The 18,120-nt window shown below is 50.1% G+C and overlaps 7 protein-coding genes across 7 annotated transcripts; 4 read left to right on the plus strand and 3 right to left on the minus strand.

The window, feature by feature from the left end:
* Positions 1-1,416: 1,416 nt before the first annotated feature.
* Pdw03_2201 (deacetylase complex subunit Sds3, putative) lies at positions 1,417-3,156 on the plus strand (the record flags this gene model as incomplete). Its single annotated transcript, XM_014681331.1, has 2 exons — positions 1,417-2,053; positions 2,105-3,156. 2 exons carry the CDS (start codon positions 1,417-1,419, stop codon positions 3,154-3,156), a joined length of 1,689 nt encoding a protein of 562 aa, XP_014536817.1.
* Positions 3,157-4,383: 1,227 nt separating this feature from the next.
* Positions 4,384-5,958, plus strand: Pdw03_2202 (Deacetylase complex subunit Sds3, putative; the record flags this gene model as incomplete). Its single annotated transcript, XM_014681332.1, has 2 exons — positions 4,384-4,767; positions 4,840-5,958. 2 exons carry the CDS (start codon positions 4,384-4,386, stop codon positions 5,956-5,958), a joined length of 1,503 nt encoding a protein of 500 aa, XP_014536818.1.
* Positions 5,959-6,701: 743 nt separating this feature from the next.
* Positions 6,702-7,424, plus strand: Pdw03_2203 (putative hemerythrin-like protein; the record flags this gene model as incomplete). The annotated part of the gene is made up of 1 exon (XM_014681333.1): positions 6,702-7,424. One exon carries the CDS (start codon positions 6,702-6,704, stop codon positions 7,422-7,424), a length of 723 nt encoding a protein of 240 aa, XP_014536819.1.
* Positions 7,425-7,601: 177 nt separating this feature from the next.
* Positions 7,602-8,537, minus strand: Pdw03_2204 (uncharacterized protein; the record flags this gene model as incomplete). The annotated part of the gene is made up of 2 exons (XM_014681334.1): positions 7,602-7,853; positions 8,043-8,537. 2 exons carry the CDS (start codon positions 8,535-8,537, stop codon positions 7,602-7,604), a joined length of 747 nt encoding a protein of 248 aa, XP_014536820.1.
* Positions 8,538-9,505: 968 nt separating this feature from the next.
* Positions 9,506-13,483, minus strand: Pdw03_2205 (AT DNA binding protein, putative; the record flags this gene model as incomplete). The annotated part of the gene is made up of 1 exon (XM_014681335.1): positions 9,506-13,483. The coding sequence occupies one exon, from the start codon at positions 13,481-13,483 to the stop codon at positions 9,506-9,508; it is 3,978 nt and encodes a 1,325-aa protein (XP_014536821.1).
* A 1,120-nt stretch (positions 13,484-14,603) lies between these two features.
* On the minus strand, positions 14,604-15,050 carry Pdw03_2206 (uncharacterized protein; the record flags this gene model as incomplete). The annotated part of the gene is made up of 1 exon (XM_014681336.1): positions 14,604-15,050. One exon carries the CDS (start codon positions 15,048-15,050, stop codon positions 14,604-14,606), a length of 447 nt encoding a protein of 148 aa, XP_014536822.1.
* Positions 15,051-15,754: 704 nt separating this feature from the next.
* Positions 15,755-16,445, plus strand: Pdw03_2207 (Catechol O-methyltransferase; the record flags this gene model as incomplete). The annotated part of the gene is made up of 4 exons (XM_066100114.1): positions 15,755-15,926; positions 15,987-16,063; positions 16,123-16,317; positions 16,413-16,445. The coding sequence occupies 4 exons, from the start codon at positions 15,755-15,757 to the stop codon at positions 16,443-16,445; spliced, it is 477 nt and encodes a 158-aa protein (XP_065957841.1).
* Between the last annotated feature and the right edge of the window lie 1,675 nt (positions 16,446-18,120).

The raw sequence follows: 18,120 nt of genomic DNA on the forward strand, positions 1-18,120 counted from the left end.
GCTAATTGGAGTAAATCGTAGGAGGCACTCGAAAATGAATTCAACGCCGTGGCGACATACTCAGCGTGAGACGGTGGAGCAAGCTGGAGATGGGAACAGGGAAGTGAACCAGATCGAGGCGCACAGTGGAAATTAAAAACGGTCCCAACGCCCCTCGCGCGATCCGGACTAAATCTGAAGCTGGATTTATGGGGTCGCCTGTCAGAGTGCCACTCAGATTCCTGGATTCTATGATTCAAGGATCTCCGGAGTGCGAACTTGCTGCGAACTAGACATTGCATAAAACTTAGACCCGAGTATCGAAATGCTTAGATCAAACTACCTGTGTAAATTTAAACATTGTACGGAGTAGCCTGTATGTTCTATGCGTTGGCACACAGGAGCATATGCCGATGCCCAACCCCTTTCCGGAAACGGAAGGCGCTACATTCGTGTGCGCATAGTCTCTGGGTACGAAGTACGGAGTACGGAGTACTCAGTACCTCATCCAGGCCCATGCTCCACATGCGTTCTATGGTACTGACAACTTGTGAAACCAAAGGCTTGGGCCGTATTAGGGGGGGGAAGTGATGGGCAAAAGCATAATAGGGTAGTCTTATGCTCGACTCTGGTTCGGGTAATGAAGCCTTCATTTAAGGATACTCAAATAGATTCAAATAAGATTCAAATACATTATTTTAAAGTGCATTCTGGTCTCAACTTGCACAACCCGAAAATGATCGTCAGCCCCCCGTGGAGCCCAGACGGGAGCACATCGGTCGCTCTAGACCGGCACCCATTTTTATACACAATTTCCCAATTTCACAATTTCATCTTCACAACTATATTCTTGTAATATTTTATATGATTTAGCATCTTACGGAGTAGTTCTATCTGATTAATTTAAATAAAAATAGTCTAAATAAATTACCTACATCCCTTACAGCCAAAAAAAAAAGTTAAAAAAGGAAGCAAAAAGGTAGAAACCGATGACTCCACGACTTGGAAGGTCTAGACTGTCCCGACCTGAAGAGTCTGGCCCCAACCCTTGCCCCAGCTAGTACCCAGTACATGGTCTAGTGTCTAGCATCCCATGCTATGGCGAAGTACCTAATACCCACTTTGCCCTTCCCGTCAATTTCCATTCGATTCACGCCCTCTTTTGCTTCTTCTTATTCTTCTTTCATCCCTTCTTCTTTTCCCCTCCAAATATTCCAATCCTTTCCCTCTCTTATCTTCTCTTTTTTGAACCTCAACTTTTCATTCGATCTTCTAAACATCCCTCCCACGCTTGGACCCGAACATCACCTTTTAGTCATCCTTTGACGATTCATGACGGCTGCCATCTCTTTCCGTCCAATAGAAAAAACAGACTGGATGACACCCTCATGCAATGGACAGTGCTGGCCTGTCACTCCTACTCCTGACATTCACACCATGCATGTCCCATCAACAGTGAAACTGGATACCAGAGACCATCTCCCCCAGAACTCAGATACACAGGAAACTATCAACCCCTCCAAGATTCGCCGACGGGCTTCACAAGGATCTCTTCGAACCAGACCATCCCCGGTATCTCGCTTTCTCTCCAAAAGTAGTGTTGCCGTGAACTTCCCATCGTGGGATCAACGTGCCTCTCCCGGTTCGCCTGGTTCGCCCTACCGTCTAGAGTCTCGCACGCGGTCGGTTGACTCTCGTCTTCGCCTTTCAACCACTGTGTCTCGCGGGCATAGGCCTTTGGCTGCTTCGCCTTCTTGGAACTCACACTATCAGTCTGAATACCCTGCCACATTGCCCCCTACGCCGCCAGAGGAAGACATGCACGTTGCGTGGAACCCCAAGTCCGAGATGATGTTGTTCGATACACACCCCCACCCGGGATCTTTGGCCATGATGAATGACAACCCGAGTGTGGAAAACTCCTCTGCGACTGGTGCTTCGGACACATTCAGCAGCCCATCGGATGGGCTTTCTCACAGGTCGTCCAGCTCTGGAGGCAGTCCTGGGCCCCCCGATGACATGGATTGTCAGCAAGACATTGGCTCTTGGCTGGATCATGGCATCGATCTGACTGGTAAGCTTTCCACACATCCGTGCTTCATGGCCAATCACTGACTATTTCCAGCTTCATCACTTGCCCTCTGCAAGACACGAAGCGAGGCCGTCAAAATCGTTTCCCAGACTCTTCCATATCCCAGAACATCTGACCAGGCGGCATCAGTATCGAAAGTTGACAGCGTATTTTCCTCCATAGTACAGGCCGTCCACAATCACTTGCAGCCTGGCCAGTCACCCTATATCAATGTGACCCACGCAGTACCGGAGCAATTTAGCCTTTCGAATCTGCCCCACTCTCCTCCCAGCACTCCTCGTTCTCCCAATGCTGCTGAGGATTACTTCAACGCCACGGTTTTCTCCAGTGCAGCAGTTGTGGGTGCTTATCATGACTATCGTGGACCCCTCCAACGGCAGATGTCTCACGCCCCGGTGCCCATTGTTCCCCCTGGCAGCGTCCACATCTCGGTCCTCGAGCGCTATCTCCCCCCAACCTCTGCTCAAGAGTATCGCGACCTGTTTTGTCGTACACGACCATCTTTCCTTGTTGATCGTATGAGCGAGCTATCACCTAATGGCGGCTCTCTTCTCTTTGTGTATCCAACCAAGAAAGGTGCATCAACCTTCAAGTCCCAGTACCTGGGCCCCATCCTCGACCCCCTTCTCCGCCAGCTCGTTGTAGTGAATGAGTTGTCCGCAGACGTGGGGCGCTACCTCGGCAAGGTCTCTTCTGTCTCTCAAATGGACGACTTCGCCACCATGAAAGCGAACATCGTGGCACTCTGTGAATCATTGAGCGATAACGATTCCTCCTCCCGATACCATGTGGCCGATGCAGGGCGTGGAGACACCCACCTTGACCGCAGCCTCTGGGCCGAATGGTTCATCCACCAGGAGAAAGCCCGCATGAAGGAAGTCCTCAGCCTGTACTGGCAAAACGGCCGGCGCTCATCTAAGAGCGCAAGCTCCGGATGTTCAGGCCTGATGGGCAACAAGGAAGTCACATCTTCCGGGCTCCTAAGTGAGATCTGCGATGGCATCCGAAAGCGGCGCTATTGCGAGGACAGTGAACCTCGTGATGGTATTGAGCTTGGTGTCTTTGTGATTCGTCGAACGAATTAGATCATTGCAGCATTGCCAGATCGCTTTTTCTTGCTCCTCCTGGCTCTTTCTCGAATCCTCACCCCCTTTTCATTCTTCCACAACCCCCTCTTCCGCAATAGCATATTTTAACAAACGGCCTTTACAAAAGATGACATGGGACCCATGGAGGTGTCCCCGGCGTTGGATCTCGATTTTTCGGTGCGAATTGATTCTTTCGCACACTTGCATGACTCGCTTGGGGCTCTATTTCCCGCGTGGGCATTTTGAATGAACTATGAATACCCCGGTTGTGATTGGCGATTCGGGTTTTATGATAATTTTTGGTCTGTCTTGATGATGGACAGAGATGTACACAATTTTAGTGGGAACATATCTGCTATTAACAACATCTTTTCGTTGTCTGCAATGTTGCATATCATCTGGACTAAGTATATGTAGTGATCACGATTGTGGCTCTATCAGGCTCTCATTAGGCATCACCGAAATGTCTGGGCAAAGGGTCAACACCCACCTTACCAATTTGGTCCTCTGGCTTTCATTAAAGAAGTGTGACCATCTATGTATAGCGTGACAGTGAATTGTGTCAGCACTTCTAGTCTCACGTTATTCGTGAAAATCGTACTTTGGACACCTTTCGACAGTTTTGAAGCTAATAATTCTGAACAGGCATTCATTAGTGCCGAAGTAGACAAAGGCATCTTAAAAAGACACTTGAGAAGATTCTAATAATTAAATGTCATTTATTCCATCTTCATCTTGAGCCAAATGGATCAGATTGCTCAACTACGTCATTAAGAACAGGGGCTGTTAGATTCTAGGTACTATTGAGCTACTGCACACTTCTACTTGGTCTGGTGTCATATCTAGATGTAAGGTAATCTTTTTGGTCAATGGTTTAAATGGCTGTGATCTGAACTGTCCAAGTAACCGTCATTACCAATGTATATCGCTCAAGATAGCTGTGGTCCGAATTGAAAAGGACACCAATAGAAATTGGGAAAACCCATTTCTATTAATTCATTGTGCTCCCCTTTCTACTTTCTCCACACAGTTTCTCTCAAACTAGAACCAGGAACTCCAATTCCTATTCACCTCGTCTCTTGCACCTCATTGTCCACCTTCGGGGGCGGCCAAACATTCTGCCGTCCATATTCGACTGTGACCCACCCCTCTCATCTCATCTTCCTTTAAATCACCTACCTTATGCAATCCACCACCCTTTCTCGCCCACCCTCGCCATATACAATGTCCTACCCAAACCCTCCGCCCCTCAGCCCCGGTGGCGGGGCTGGCGGAGCGCCTTCGAAACGCGATAAACGGCGTACCGCGCTCCAGGAACGGCTCCAGGAACTGACAGGTCAGTTCAGCAACAACCGGGACATCCAGTTTCGTCAGCAGTTGCACGCACTCCAGTGCGATATGACGCTGATCAACAATGCTGATCCCTACGTGACTGGACCGCTCCCAGACTCTGCGGAAAGCATTGCAGCATTGATTGAGGAAACTGTTGGTGGAGGCAGCAAGTTTGCGAAAGAAATGGCTGGCCTTGCTGGATCCTGGTATTCCAGGTTTGTGCAACAGGTTAATGAGATCAAGGAGAAGAGGGACGCAGAATTGGTCATGGCCATGGTGAGTTTTAGGTTTTTCTCATCTATAAGGAGATTTCTCTAACCAGTGCCTTGTTTTTTTTTTCTGGTACAGAACAACTACAACAATGTTATGGAGAGACAACAGCGGGACCGTGACTTTCGCACTTACTTCGCACAGGAAGAATTCCGTCATCTGTCTTCTACCCTTCGAGAGCGATTGGTGCAGAATATCTCCGGCAAGCGTGCCCGTCTGATGCGTGAAAAGGAGCAGCTCGACATTGCCGACACCAATGCCCTCCTCCTCCACCCCAATCAGTTCAGCATCACAAACCCTGCCAGCCCTGGTGGTATCCACAGTAACCGCAAGACAACTCGGCACACCCGTCATCGCGTTGACCTCGACGAGCTGGGCAATGGTTTCATGTCGGAATTGAACAAGCGCAAGCGGAAGGCTCCAGAGGAGGAAACTGGATCGCCTGCGCGGGACGCGGGCGATGCCACTCCCGCGAAGCGCAACAAAGCCGAGGTCACAAAGGAGCAGGTGGCACCAACCTACTCGATCCACTCCCTCTTCACCGACAAGGAACTTAATGCACACGCAAACCAGGCACACCTGGCGGCTATCCACTTCTTCTCTACTTCCAGGCGCCCAGACCACGGATCCGGCACTGTGACAAACGGTAACAACACCGACGCCGAGGATACCCCCGAAGGCACAGGCCACGAAGATAACGGCACCCCGAGTGCAGCCGACATGATGCGCACCGCCAGCCACAACTTCCACGCCACCAGATCCACCCGCACCACCGCCGCACATAGCGCTCTGAGCGCCCTAGCCGACCTGGCTGATAAGCCCGCCACCCGCCCAATCCTCCCCTACCACGTCCTCTCCAACCACCATGCACGACCCAACGGGAACGCACCCCCATTGACCTCCCTCATGAACGAGGAAGTCGACGACGACTGCGCGCGTATCAGCCGTCTCGCTAGTAAACCACCCAATTGGATCGACGCATCTCTCGTCGAACTCGTGGCCGCACCCCTTCCTACTTCCGCAGAGCTGGTCGATGGCCACCCTGCCGATCCCGCTGTCTTCGGCCAGCTACACCCGGATTTCTCACCCGCCATGGGTATTGACTGGACTCCTACCCTCCACCACCCGGGCTTCGAGATGTTCCAGCCTGCTGCCATGGAACGCGAGCGCAGTCGAAAGCGGACCCGCAACCACTAGGGATATGCATATGAAGTCTCGGATGTACGTTAAGATGGGTTGGGATGGTGTTTACCGCGGGACGCGGTTACGGATTACCCTTTATCGTTGATCATATTAGCTGTTCTGAGGGATGGACCTCGGAGGTGTTTGGGATTTCATTTTCATTTTTTTTTCACAATTTTCTCCGTGGATTTTCTTTTTTCTTTTTTTCTTTTTTTCTTTGAGGAACTATGATTGCCCTGGCCTGCATGATGTTGTTGGAAAACACACCTATCGTACTTTGTTTCGAAGCTTCGTGCTTGGCCCTGTAATGGGTGGTACAATTTACATGGATTCCTTACTCCTGAGTCTTCTGTAATTTGATTCTACCTGATAGGTCTATCTATGTATTAAAGCCTCAGCACGGGGATATCTCCCTCCCTGGGCAGCATGACAGTCAACAGAACAGGCCAAATGCCATTTGAGGGTATACCTCAATTGCCTTGAGTGTTTGTTTCCCATATCACAAAAGTGTCGATGAGCTCAGAGATATCATTTCCTCAGGGGTGACTGACTCCGGTCTGTATTCTGACTTATGAACTGTGCGATACTATCAAGGTTGTAAATTTTGATGAAGTGATCTCAACTTGGGGCTAACATCCACATCATCATTATGACCCAAACGGAACTCATCGCCGGCCATTCTATCAAGTAGATTCTCAGTTAGTTTCTTAAGCTACAGCAGTCACAACATCCCAAGCAACACAGCACCATCCGTCCTCATGCTCCGGCGCGCCTTCGCTATCCTCCCTCCCATCCCCAAACCACCACTGATGACCTCCCCATCCCGACCAAAAGCCGAATCCCCCAAACCACTCTTCAGCGGCAACATAAAACCAACCCTGCAAACCTTCACCGAAGAAGCCGCAGCTCCATCCGCACACAGCCGCATCCTCCCCGCCATTAAACACGACCATTTAGAACTCGAATCCCACAGCAACAAACTCCTCTCCTCAACAGACCCAGACGAACAAACCCGATTCCAAAACCAGTTCACCTGGGAACTAGCCCGTCATCTAATCGGCGAGGAACTCGTCGTCTATCCCGCGCTCATCGAATCCCTCCCGGACGGACAGGGACTAGCAGATAAAAACAGACTCGAGCATCGGGGTGTTAAGCACCAGCTAAAAGCATTCCAGGGTCTTTCCTCTACAGATCCGAGATTCGTGCCTACACTGAAGGGGCTCATGCGTGATTTGGGGATCCATGCCAGACATGAGGAGGATGTGGATTTGCCCAGACTTGAGAAGTTGTTGTCCAAAGAGGAGAGTGTGGAATTGACCAAGTCGTTGGATAGGGTCAAGATCTTTGTTCCGTCGAGATCGCATCCGCTTGCGCCTACTGAGCCGTTCTTTGAGACTGCCGTTGGACTTTTGACGGCGCCGATTGATTTGTTGGCAGATTTGTTTCGGAAATGGCCTGATGGGAAGGAGAGGAAGTGGTAGGGGAGAGAGAGGAGGACTAGGTAAATATGATATCTATGGAAAGGTTTTTTAATCATCTACGTTGGAGATGCCCATTCGATCCATCCACGAATCAGCATACGCTTAGGCTAAATGAACACAAAAATCTACTATCTTTTCAACTCGAGCACTGGAAAAGCCATCCTCGTCACCATCCCATCATCCCTCCACGGCCAAAACCGCCGATCCAGCGCCCAACCGCTGCCCTGAATAGCCATGGCGCTGCACGCGACGCAACTTCCCTATTCGATTCGCAGTTTCGATTGCAGACTGCTGCACCTCATCGTCACCTGACGAAGATCGTCGCCGCTTCCACGCCTTACGGAAATGATGCTGTTCATCATCCTGCTGTCTTTGCCGCATAGACAGGAAACTAGCATGTGCATCCTTTTCTTCGCTGAGAGCCTGGACCTGCACCGCAAAAAGAATCAGTCCTTGATTCGTTATACTTCCAGGTCAAATTCAGAAAGGGTGATGGCGAACCCGACTGCATAGAATGATAAACAGCGTAGCAAAATAAACAGCAAGAGAAACCCCGAAGAAAAAAGAAAAAAAAAGAAAAAAAAAAAAAAAAAAAAAAGGAACGTGGTGTTCACATACATGCGATAACCAAACTTCCTGTTCAGAACTCCACGCCTTCTGACACCTCCCCAGCTGTCTCTGCGCATGCATAAGCTCCCTCTCCTGTTCGACAGTCCACCGATCCCGACTGCGGATAATACTCGCCCAACTAACAGCGCGAACGAACTGGGCCGGCGTCGGACGCGTCTGGCTGGAACAGTGCACCCGGTTCTCGGAAGTCGAATCCGCCACTGGATCCGGGAGATTTGCCGATGCAGATTGTGCTGATTGGGGGGTGGAGGGGTTGTAGTTTGGGTGGGTGTTCACCGCTACCTGCACGGGTCCGTGGACGTCATGGTGCATGAAGATGGGTTCAGTGTTCTGGTCGTGGGGGATGTTGGAGTCTGACCGCATGGGATTCTTTTCGTTGAGGTGAACTTCCGGTTCGGGGGATTTGCCTTTAAGACTTGTTCGTCGTTTCCAGGGGAGAGAGAGTGGTGGGAGGGCTCGTTGGACGCTTGTGAAGACTGGCATCGTTGGGATCTGAGATGCACATATACTTTATGTATGGAAAAGGGATAGAAGAGAGGATAGACGTGTTATCTTGTTCTTTGGGAAGTCTTTCCCCGTATTGCTACCAACCTTGCTTTTATAAATGTCCCGGTTCGCGTCCCAGGTGGTATTTCACGATCTAGCCCAAGTACGAAAACGCGTGCAGGGACACCTCGCAGGCACCTCGCAGGCACCTCGCAGGTACCTCGCACGGAGGTGGGGAATGCGAGGCTCTCCGGCTTCTGCTTGGCTGTCCACGCGAGAAGTACACGATAGTGCAGGAGGCGCGGGTTATCATGGTTGGTCTAGATGGTGGAGGCCTACAGGTTTAGTTGAAACTTCAATGTAGGTTGTGCTTGCTTCGGGCACGGTTTGACAATTTGAGGGGCTTGGCTGTACAGTCTTTTCATGATGACGAGACAGAAGCGGGTTTGGAGTGAACATTGACGTTGACTTGACCGGTGTAATGAGCTGGACTGAGTTGAGTGCTGGATTCAATCGGGCGATTTACGTGTCTGTCTCTGCTGTGAGATACTTACTCGGGGAACTAAGGGATCGTGATGCATGAAGCCTCCCTGTTTGGCTAGATACATATTTACAAGACACGATATACACAGGATGTTCGCAAGTGAAGTCAAGGATCCCCTTCCTGGATTTGGTACTTTGGCCACATCGATCGAAACTTAGAAGGGATACGCAACATGCAGCACCTTATGAATGTTCCACTGATGAGGCTGAAGGCTAGAGAGGCCTAAATTAACGGGAATAAGAAACACCTCCAAAACAGCCCAATGCTGCACACAAGCCTAACCAATAACCGTGAGGGAATCATAACTAGAACAAGAGCCGACGCATTGAAAACAAAACCATGACGCCAGGTACTCGTTGGATATCCAAAAAAAAAAAAAAATTCATAGTATAAGAAGAATTGGCTGAAAAAAACTAGACGTTCATCGCCATGTATCCACAGAAGTACCCCGGTTGGCCTTGGCCTTTCTTTCCTCTCGGATCTGCTCGCCAATAATGATGCTAATGAGTCTCCGATGCAGGTCAGCTTCCGTCCAATCGATCTGTCCGCTGCCACCATATTGGATGTCAGCCCGAGCAAGGTCCTGGGCAAAGCGATCGATGATGGCAAATTGGATCTCGGTGATGGGCACCCCGTGATGACCATCGGAGGTCCATATCCAATCACCGATGATGGAAGCCCGCCCTGGAGCATCATAGTATTCAAAGTGCTCAGGGTAGCGCTTGGCAACTCGGTAGATACGACGAAGCGTGGCGTAATGCTCGTCGGAAAAGTATCCGAAGACAGCAAGTGGCCGTCGTTCTGGAGGCGCTCTATTTTGGTGGTTAACTGGCTCTGCATCTTTGTTCTCCAAGAGATCTTGCGAGACACTCCGCTTAAAAATGGGCGCCTCCTCTTCTTCAAGGAAGTCTCGAGAAATGCTTCTTTCCTGTATCGGACCCTCCTCCTCCTCTTCTTCCATTGTGGGCAGAGGATCTTGCTGTCTCTGTGGAGACTGAGACGGCGATGGCTGCCTCCAATGGCTCGCGGGTGATTGGCTCGCTTGCTTTGAGAGAGGCTCATCTTGGAGGTGTCCCTCAAGTTTCTTCGCAGATTCAATGCTGGCCATTTCCTCTTCATCTTCAAAATCAGACGCTTCCTCCGGAATAGTACTAACACTCGAGCTTCGGTCACGTGTAGGGGCTTTCAGCCATTGCGGAGTGAAACTGGTTATTTTACTGAACCAGGATGATCCTGGCTGCTCTCGATTGAGCTGACGAGGCTGCGGGGTGGAGGTAGAATCAATGTTGGCAGATTCGGATTGACTGAGGGCAGCATTGGAAACGCTGCTGTTGTCAAATTCATCTTTCAATGGTTCCTGCATGGGCGGGCTTCTTTGTACAATCTTCGGGGATTTCTTCTCATCGACAAACGCAACTTTTGGACTGGGGACCCGTGGATTAGGAACATCAGGGCTGGACTGGGAGAGAGGTTGTAAACGAATACGCGCTGGAGTGCGCGACACTGGGCCTTTAATGGGAGAGCCATTGATGGATGGATTATGTGTCTTGAATGAGCGAGCTAGCACACCCCGAGGAGTGCTCGTTCCATTGTAGTACCGTGCACGGTTTGGTGTATCCTCCTCCGCAAGCAAAGCAGACAAATCGACCTTTTGTTCACGCAACTCGCGAACTTTGGACGGTCCGAAGCGCGCTACATAGTCGTGCTCCGAAGTAGCATAAGGAGATGAACTTAGGTAGTCTTGACCAGCAGAAATTGGAGCAAGGTTGCCCAAAGGACGTGCAAGCGGCTGCGGATGGGACTGAACATCATGATCCTCCAAGTGTTGTGAGATGTGGCTGTGGTCGTTGGCTTCAAGTTGCCAAATATCATCATATCCGTCATCATCATCTTCCGCGCTTTCCACGGGCTCGAGCTCGGGCTTAGGTTTGGGTTGAACACCTTGGGGCATAGATGGTGCTTGTTTTGGCATGGTATCGGGTGTGGAATCATTGAGCTCTTCCTCAACCCCATATCCGGTTTCAGATTGAAATTGTTGTTCACGTTCAAATTCGATGTCCCCATCATCTTCCGCCGCATCCTCATCGCTATTGATGTAAACGACGGACCGTAAGTTTGAAGCCATCTGAGCCTGACGGCTGACTGTTTCTCGCTCAAGCTGCCATTGTGCTTCCCGTTGTGTCTTTTGGTGGGAAATTGGGCTTTGCTGCATGGAGTTATTGGGATTGGAATATGACGTTTGGGTGTATTCTGTGTGCTGCTGAATCTCGTCTTCAAAGGGTTGACCATGCTCCTCCTCTTCCGATTCTTCGTCATTGAATTCGTCATAGTGGTGCTCTTCCTGTACTTCCCGTTCTTCCTCAAGACGTTCCTCCTCGAGAAGAGATGCTGCATGATCTGCTGCTATAGCCGCAGCCTCATCTTCCTCGGCGATCATTCGACGCAGAGCAAACTCCTGTCCTAGCCCCATGGCCGCTCGGAGTTCTCGCTGCGTGTCATCGTTGAAAGTACCGAAAACACCCTCCAACCGACGTCTTTTGTGACGAGCATTACTCTTGCCTGACCACTCGTCTCCTTGGGGACTAAAGAGACCTTGTAAGGCCAAGCTAAGACGAACAAGTTTAGCCAAACTGATGAAAGTCCTCTTCTTTGGAACAAGAGTAGGTTTAACTGGGGACGATGCGGCAAGGAATTCAGGGTAGGCGATCTCATTAACATGGTTGACGGATTGCCGCTCAATCGAATGTACATTTTGCTTCTCCGGCATTTGTTTGTTTTGATTTTCGTGTAACCCAGGACCCAGGGTCGAAGTGACTGGACTGGATGACTTTTGAGCACGAGAATCGCCTCGGAGGTCTTCGATCGTCCCGGGAAGCTTGCGTCTCAACCGTCCTCCAACATCCTTTGGTTTGGTTACGCCTTTCGTCATAGCGCTGGAGCCGAATCCATGCTGCTTGGCTGATGGGAGTGTATCAAGGGAAATCATAGTGAATCCTTCACTTTCCATGATGGTGTCAAATTCGTCGTACTCGTCCACCGGATCTTCAACGGCATCAGTCTCAGCATGCTGGATCTCTGTCCTTGGGGAATGATCCCCGTCAGCTTGTTGGGTTTGATTTTCTTCATCGACCAGCGAAGAAGTGGGGGTTGGAGTCGGATATGTGCGCGATTGTGGGCTAGCGGTATTGTGAGAAGAAGCCCTCGATGACAAAATTGCTCTCTCACGTGTAGGTGATGGCCTTTTAGAAGGGGTAGAGTTGATGTTCTCATCATCTAAAAAGTGGAGTTCCGTGGCTCCGATAACAGGCGTCTCCAAACTCGCTCGGCCGTAATCCCGGCGAAAATTGCCTGGATTTTCTGCGATGGGCTCTGTTGGGCCAGGAAGCTCTGCAATTGACATTTCTGAGTTTCCCCAAGAGTCATCTTCGGAGTCCACATCCCCTACGAGATTCAAGGGACTGGCATGCGCATTACTCCCAGCGAAAGAATCCGTCGGACTAAATCGCTGTTGGTCTAGGCTAACGTCGCTGCTTAGTGCATCCGTAGAGCTGGATCTTTGGTGGCCCAAACTAGCTTCACCAGCTATAGTATCCATCGGACTGTATTCATGTTGGCTGCGGCCAGGTTCATTGGCCATGGTGTTCATTGGACTGAATTGCTGGTCTTGGCTGGAATCACTATTGGGAATGATATCCATCGGACTAAAGAGATGGTCATATTCGACAGTCGGCGTTTGTTGATCATCTTGTAGCTGAAAATCCCGTGGTTTGGGTTTGGGCGTGCCCCGTGGTTGGACTCTTTTGCGTGCTTGATAGTCACCAGCTCGGAGCCCAGGAGTATGCCCCGGGCCTGGTGTATGTCCAGGGCGAGGGGTCTGGCCAGCGCCCCCGACATACGGGGACAAGATCATGTCAGAATTTTGTGGACGCCCTCGCCGCCTTAAGGGCGTCTTCTCTTTTAATGGACTCCTCTCATCTTTTAATGGTATCATTGTTGTCTTAGTCGAGGGTTTTAATCGTTTGCGCGATGGGCTACCCCGGTTCTCATCCTCTTCGTCTTGTGTCGCTTCGAGCGTGAGTCGGATGCGCCACGGGCTGACATTTCCATCCTGAAGCTTCTCCGGAGAGAGTGATCTCTGTCTACCACCATTGAGCTTGAGTGTCGGTGACCCGGGGAGTAATACATCGCTGAATTGAATCGAATGCGCGCTTTTCGCGGGACTGGGACTGATGCGCGGTCGCGGTCGCTTGGCCGGAGTTCGTGATTTCGCCATCATAGGGGACATCCAGCTTTGGCGCCCCGTGAAGGGTTTAATCGGTGATGAGATCAAGTACTGGGCATCGCCTGGAGGTCCCAGTATATCGGGAGAGGAGCTCTGGCTGCGCGGCGAGGCCGACATGGCGGACTCATGTGATGGGATCTCCGGAGGCACGCGTGCCGCCAAAGGGGTGGAAGAGCGCACTTTAAGGAATGCAACAACAAATAAGTGCGGTCACTCTCGTAACTATTCACGGGCTGACTGTATGACGCAGAAATAAGATAGAAAACGCGGGGCAGCCATAAACAAGTCTCCCGATGCGGTTACGAAAGAACGACCGTCGAGGTGATTAGGTAAGCAGCTCCCAAACAAACACCGAGTCTATTTTCGGACACTCGTGAACTTCTCGTTCTTCGCTCTTCGTATCTTGAAACGTGCGGAGAGATATGACAAGGGGCAAATTTGTTCGGCTTGCCATCGTCTCAATTGTCTACAAATTTCCATCGGTATCATCCACACTGTGTACTGGCTTCAACCTCACGCCGCAAGCTTCAACTACCACACTCTGGTACCATTTGCACATATTCCTTGTAAATCTCTAACCGCCTTGTTCCCCGTTTATGCCAATATACCACCCGTGGCATCTCCGGACCCATGACAGCCGGGATAGTCACGGAGTCAGTCTTCACAATGGTCACCAGGAGCCCTAGGAATGGTATGCCCCTGTCTCGGCCACGCTGTTCGTTTGCTGGCGAGGCAGGATGGGAGTCTCTGAGGGGGATGCTGGATGTTCAAAAGAGGTTTCAAGGAAGTTTCGTGATGGGCTTTCGCGACTATATCGTATGATTTTACTTTTTGAAGCCTCCGATTCTCTTTTATTAGGTTGAATACTACCTTACATGTAGCCTGGTGGGATCGTGCAGGCGTAGCACGCGGCGATAGCGGCATGCCTCAACTCAACCTCAACATAAGGTGATTATCACTTTGTGTCAGAGCACAATGTTCCCGACGTGACATTTAGCCGACTATCCGATTACCCCTATATCCATTCTTTCGTATCGTAAAAAGACAAAGAAAAAAGCACAGCCGAACTCTAGTTGGCAATTGTCTTCACGTTATTTTCGTTACTGACTTTGGCCACTTTGGTCGCAACGGCCACAAATGGGAGCTTCTGCTATGTACTATGTATTATGTGCAACATCCATAGTACACGCTTCTTTACTGCTCTCTCGCACCAATCTATCTGCCGAAAACGCCCCAGTCACCTTGTCCCCAAGTAGTCTTCAGCGTCCAGTGCTTCATCTTCCACAGTCCGTCTCCGGCATTTCTTTCTAACTCGACCGCGTACAATCCACCAGCAAGCAGGAAGTCGGAGCCGGGCTTCATGCCCTCTCCACCGCGATAGTGTTGAGAAAGAGCAGAGCATGCTACCTGAGCCCTTGATTCTTCGGTAGTGTTGATACGCGTTGGTGAGGAAGTGGTTGGTGTCCATTTTGGCGATGTTGGCGTAGCATTGGCTGTAGATAGCGTCGTAGCCTTCCATGACGGTACCATTAAGTACCAATACGGCGTCATCAGTCAAGGCAGATTTGAAGAGAACATCATCAGCTGTGTCAAAGGCGACAACGCCGCGGTAGAGGGCGTCAGCGACGGCATCACGATCACTGAGGGCAGGCGTGGGGGATACTGGGAGTGTGGCTGCGGCCATGATGGGTATCTTGCATACAATGTGTGCTGGATTGGAGGGAGATTATACAGTCTTTTTGGCTTCGTGTTGTTTTAATGCGGTTATAGCATAGCAATGGATTGAACCTTTAAAGGAATTAAGTCACTTACACCAAGCTGGAAATCTCGCGCTTCATGCCATCAAATTGAGACACGTTACCTACATAGGCAACATTCGGTCTCTTTCCAAGGTTATCTCCGGCAGATGGGGTTAACGGAGTTACGGGGGCGCTCGGCGCAAACGGGGCCCGAGGATGTTTGGTTTGCGGGGAGTCGCGGATGGTTCAAGGTTAGCGGGTCGGCCCACACAACCGGGACCCGTTCCCGCTCAGCCTCAGCTTAGCAGTGCGTTTAACCTTGGAACAACGCTGTACATCGCGATCCACGCGAAAGTCTGCCGTATATCCTTCATCTGCAAGAGTTTGAAATTCGGCCGCTTCTGGAGCTTTGTGGCGTCATTTTGGCTTTTCTTTGCTGATGTCTTTTTACCTATTTGAAAGCGGCGAAAAAAGTAAACTTTGTGAAAGTGACTTTTCTACCCGAAAATGCATCCTAGCTGCGACGGCCCGTTGGCCTAATAACGGAAACTTGGTAGGGCTGAATAGTTTATGAAAAGCCTTCGATTCCCCAAGCTTTATTTCCTGCCCCATTTTTCCATTTACCTCTCCACTCTACCCTTTGCCCACCATGGTTGACCCCGAGATCTTCACAAAGTACCCGTCCCTCAAAAAGATGCAAGGCCTGAATGACGAAGATATTTTTGAATCACACGATGGCCGCGAGTTGACCCTGCTCAGATACATCTACAACCACCCTGACCTCGACCCCAAACTGCGGGGTTCCCCATCCGCCATCCTGGGTGCCCTGGACGAGTTCGCCTCCTAAGAGGAGTTTCTTATCAACATTTGCTCCAACAAAGCTGAGAAAATAACTGGCGTGATCTATGATTACTACCCCCGCGTAGTGGTGGAGCTGGGCGGTTATGTCGGTTACGTGGTAGATTCCACGGTCACAATGATCCACTGGAGATTGCTGACCATGTATGCATGATCTAGATAGATGAGGCGCTCTGCGAGTCGGATGCGAAGCTGGCCGAGAAATTGGAATTCCTGAACAAGGAAGGCACGGTTGTGGTTGCTGACAATGTTGTAAGGCCCGGTGCGCCGGAATATCGGCGCTACATGCAGAGTAACCCGCGTCTGAGCGAGAGCTGGGGATTGCCTAGTTTGATTATCCCGGTCGGCTTTGAGGTTAGTTGCCCGACCACAGACCAGTTGGAACTGTGCCCGGAAGGCGCGATCTGTCCTTTCACTTTGAGACATTCCACTGATTATTTTGACCTTAGGATGAGTTGGAGATTAGTGTGGTTGGCGCGTGAGAGAGGCGGGCCTGAAGCCTACGTCGACAGAACCTAGTCAAGCTACGGAGGGGAACGGAGTGCGAAGGAATGGAGGCGAGAATTTAATTAAGAATTAAGGGATACCTGATCGGAAGAGGGAAAGCAACTCTATTCTACTTGATGGACACCCCTTGCACTTAGTTGTAGATGATTAGAAATCCAACCACGAATTCCACAGCCTACAATATCATAAACTTAGCAGAAAAGTGGGATCACATAGGAGGAAAGAACAAAATAACGTGGGAAAAGCCCTCAACCATCAGCTTCTCGAAGGTTGTAGTTCTAAAGCGAATGTGGATCCTTACAGGTTATCATCCGACAGTTTCATTTGCGCTCTTTCCCTGTTCCACTCCATATTCAGAACATGACACAAATGTAGTTTGTCTCCTGCAGTTACTTCCTGTGCAAGCATTCAACACACCTTTTCTTACAAATCTTCCTGGATGAAATGTACAATTGACACAACACAGGGAAGGTGGGCGTTTGGCACTAGCCACGAGAGCTTCAAGAACGGATCCCTCTCAGATTTGTCACGTCCACATATTCATCTTCCTACCTGCGCAAACTGACGATTATACTCAGAAGAAAAAAGCAAACGGTTCAAGCAATCTTTGGCGCAGTAAATCTAGTATAGCCCTTAGGCGACTGCGAAAAAGACCCGTTCGTCTGATGTCAGCTGCGGGGAAGGTGGGCCCGGTGGGACATTGCCGACGGGCTTTTTAGACAGCCTATCATGCACGGGCTTTATCCTTTGGTTGTATGTTGTAGAGTCGTCTGTCGGTAAGGATCCATTCACCGATATCTACTGTCTTACCTATTTTCTCAGATCCAGCTTAGACCTGATAGGACACCCAAAAGCAATTCCTCATCGGAATACTTGTTCAACAATGCCTACAACGCCATGGTAAACGTTACAGCCCATACCTTCTTTACCGGTACTGGCTTTCAGTTAGCTCAGATTGAAGTTTGCGGTGTATTTTTTTAGAGCGAATTTAGATATCCACAATGAAGCCGGGGTACGCTGTCACACTTGAGCCCTTGGGACATATTCATGTTCCGTCGGCCGCCCCAAAGTCCCTTGTTCCAAATGCCACTCCAGCGATATTTGCGAGCGGTTCGCGATGTAACATCTCTATGTAAGCCCATCTGCGTTGAAGCTGATGTGGGTTATACCAACGCCATCCAGGATTTGTGGACACCCTTTGCACGTACGGGGAACCCAAACATTGACCAGTCATACTTAGCAGTCGGGGGGGGTATAACTTCACTTTGGAATTCATCGTCGATTTTGTCTGGCCTTCTTGAGATACTATCACTTCCCAGATAGCCTCACAACAGTTCCCAAATCTGGCAATCACAGAACTACCAGACCACAAGCGCATCGCGGTACTAACGTCGCTATTCTTAGGGCTAAACTACGGTAGAAATTCGATTGGGATGTTGTAGCGAAGTGATGCAAGGGCTATAAGGGTTGAAAATATAATGTTACTTCCATCGTCCGTACCGTAATACGTTGAAACCAGCACGCACTGCTATATACAGTCAGCCGGGCAATGGCCGCCTACAAAGTTTTGAATGGTGTTTTATTTGGCCTTAAACTAGCTCTTTTCCTTGTCAGTTAAGGTATAACTGCCCTGAAAGGGTCCAGCTTTGG

Source organism: Penicillium digitatum, chromosome 5 (genome assembly GCF_016767815.1).
Source record: "Penicillium digitatum chromosome 5, complete sequence".
In the NCBI taxonomy this organism is placed as follows: domain Eukaryota; kingdom Fungi; phylum Ascomycota; class Eurotiomycetes; order Eurotiales; family Aspergillaceae; genus Penicillium; species Penicillium digitatum.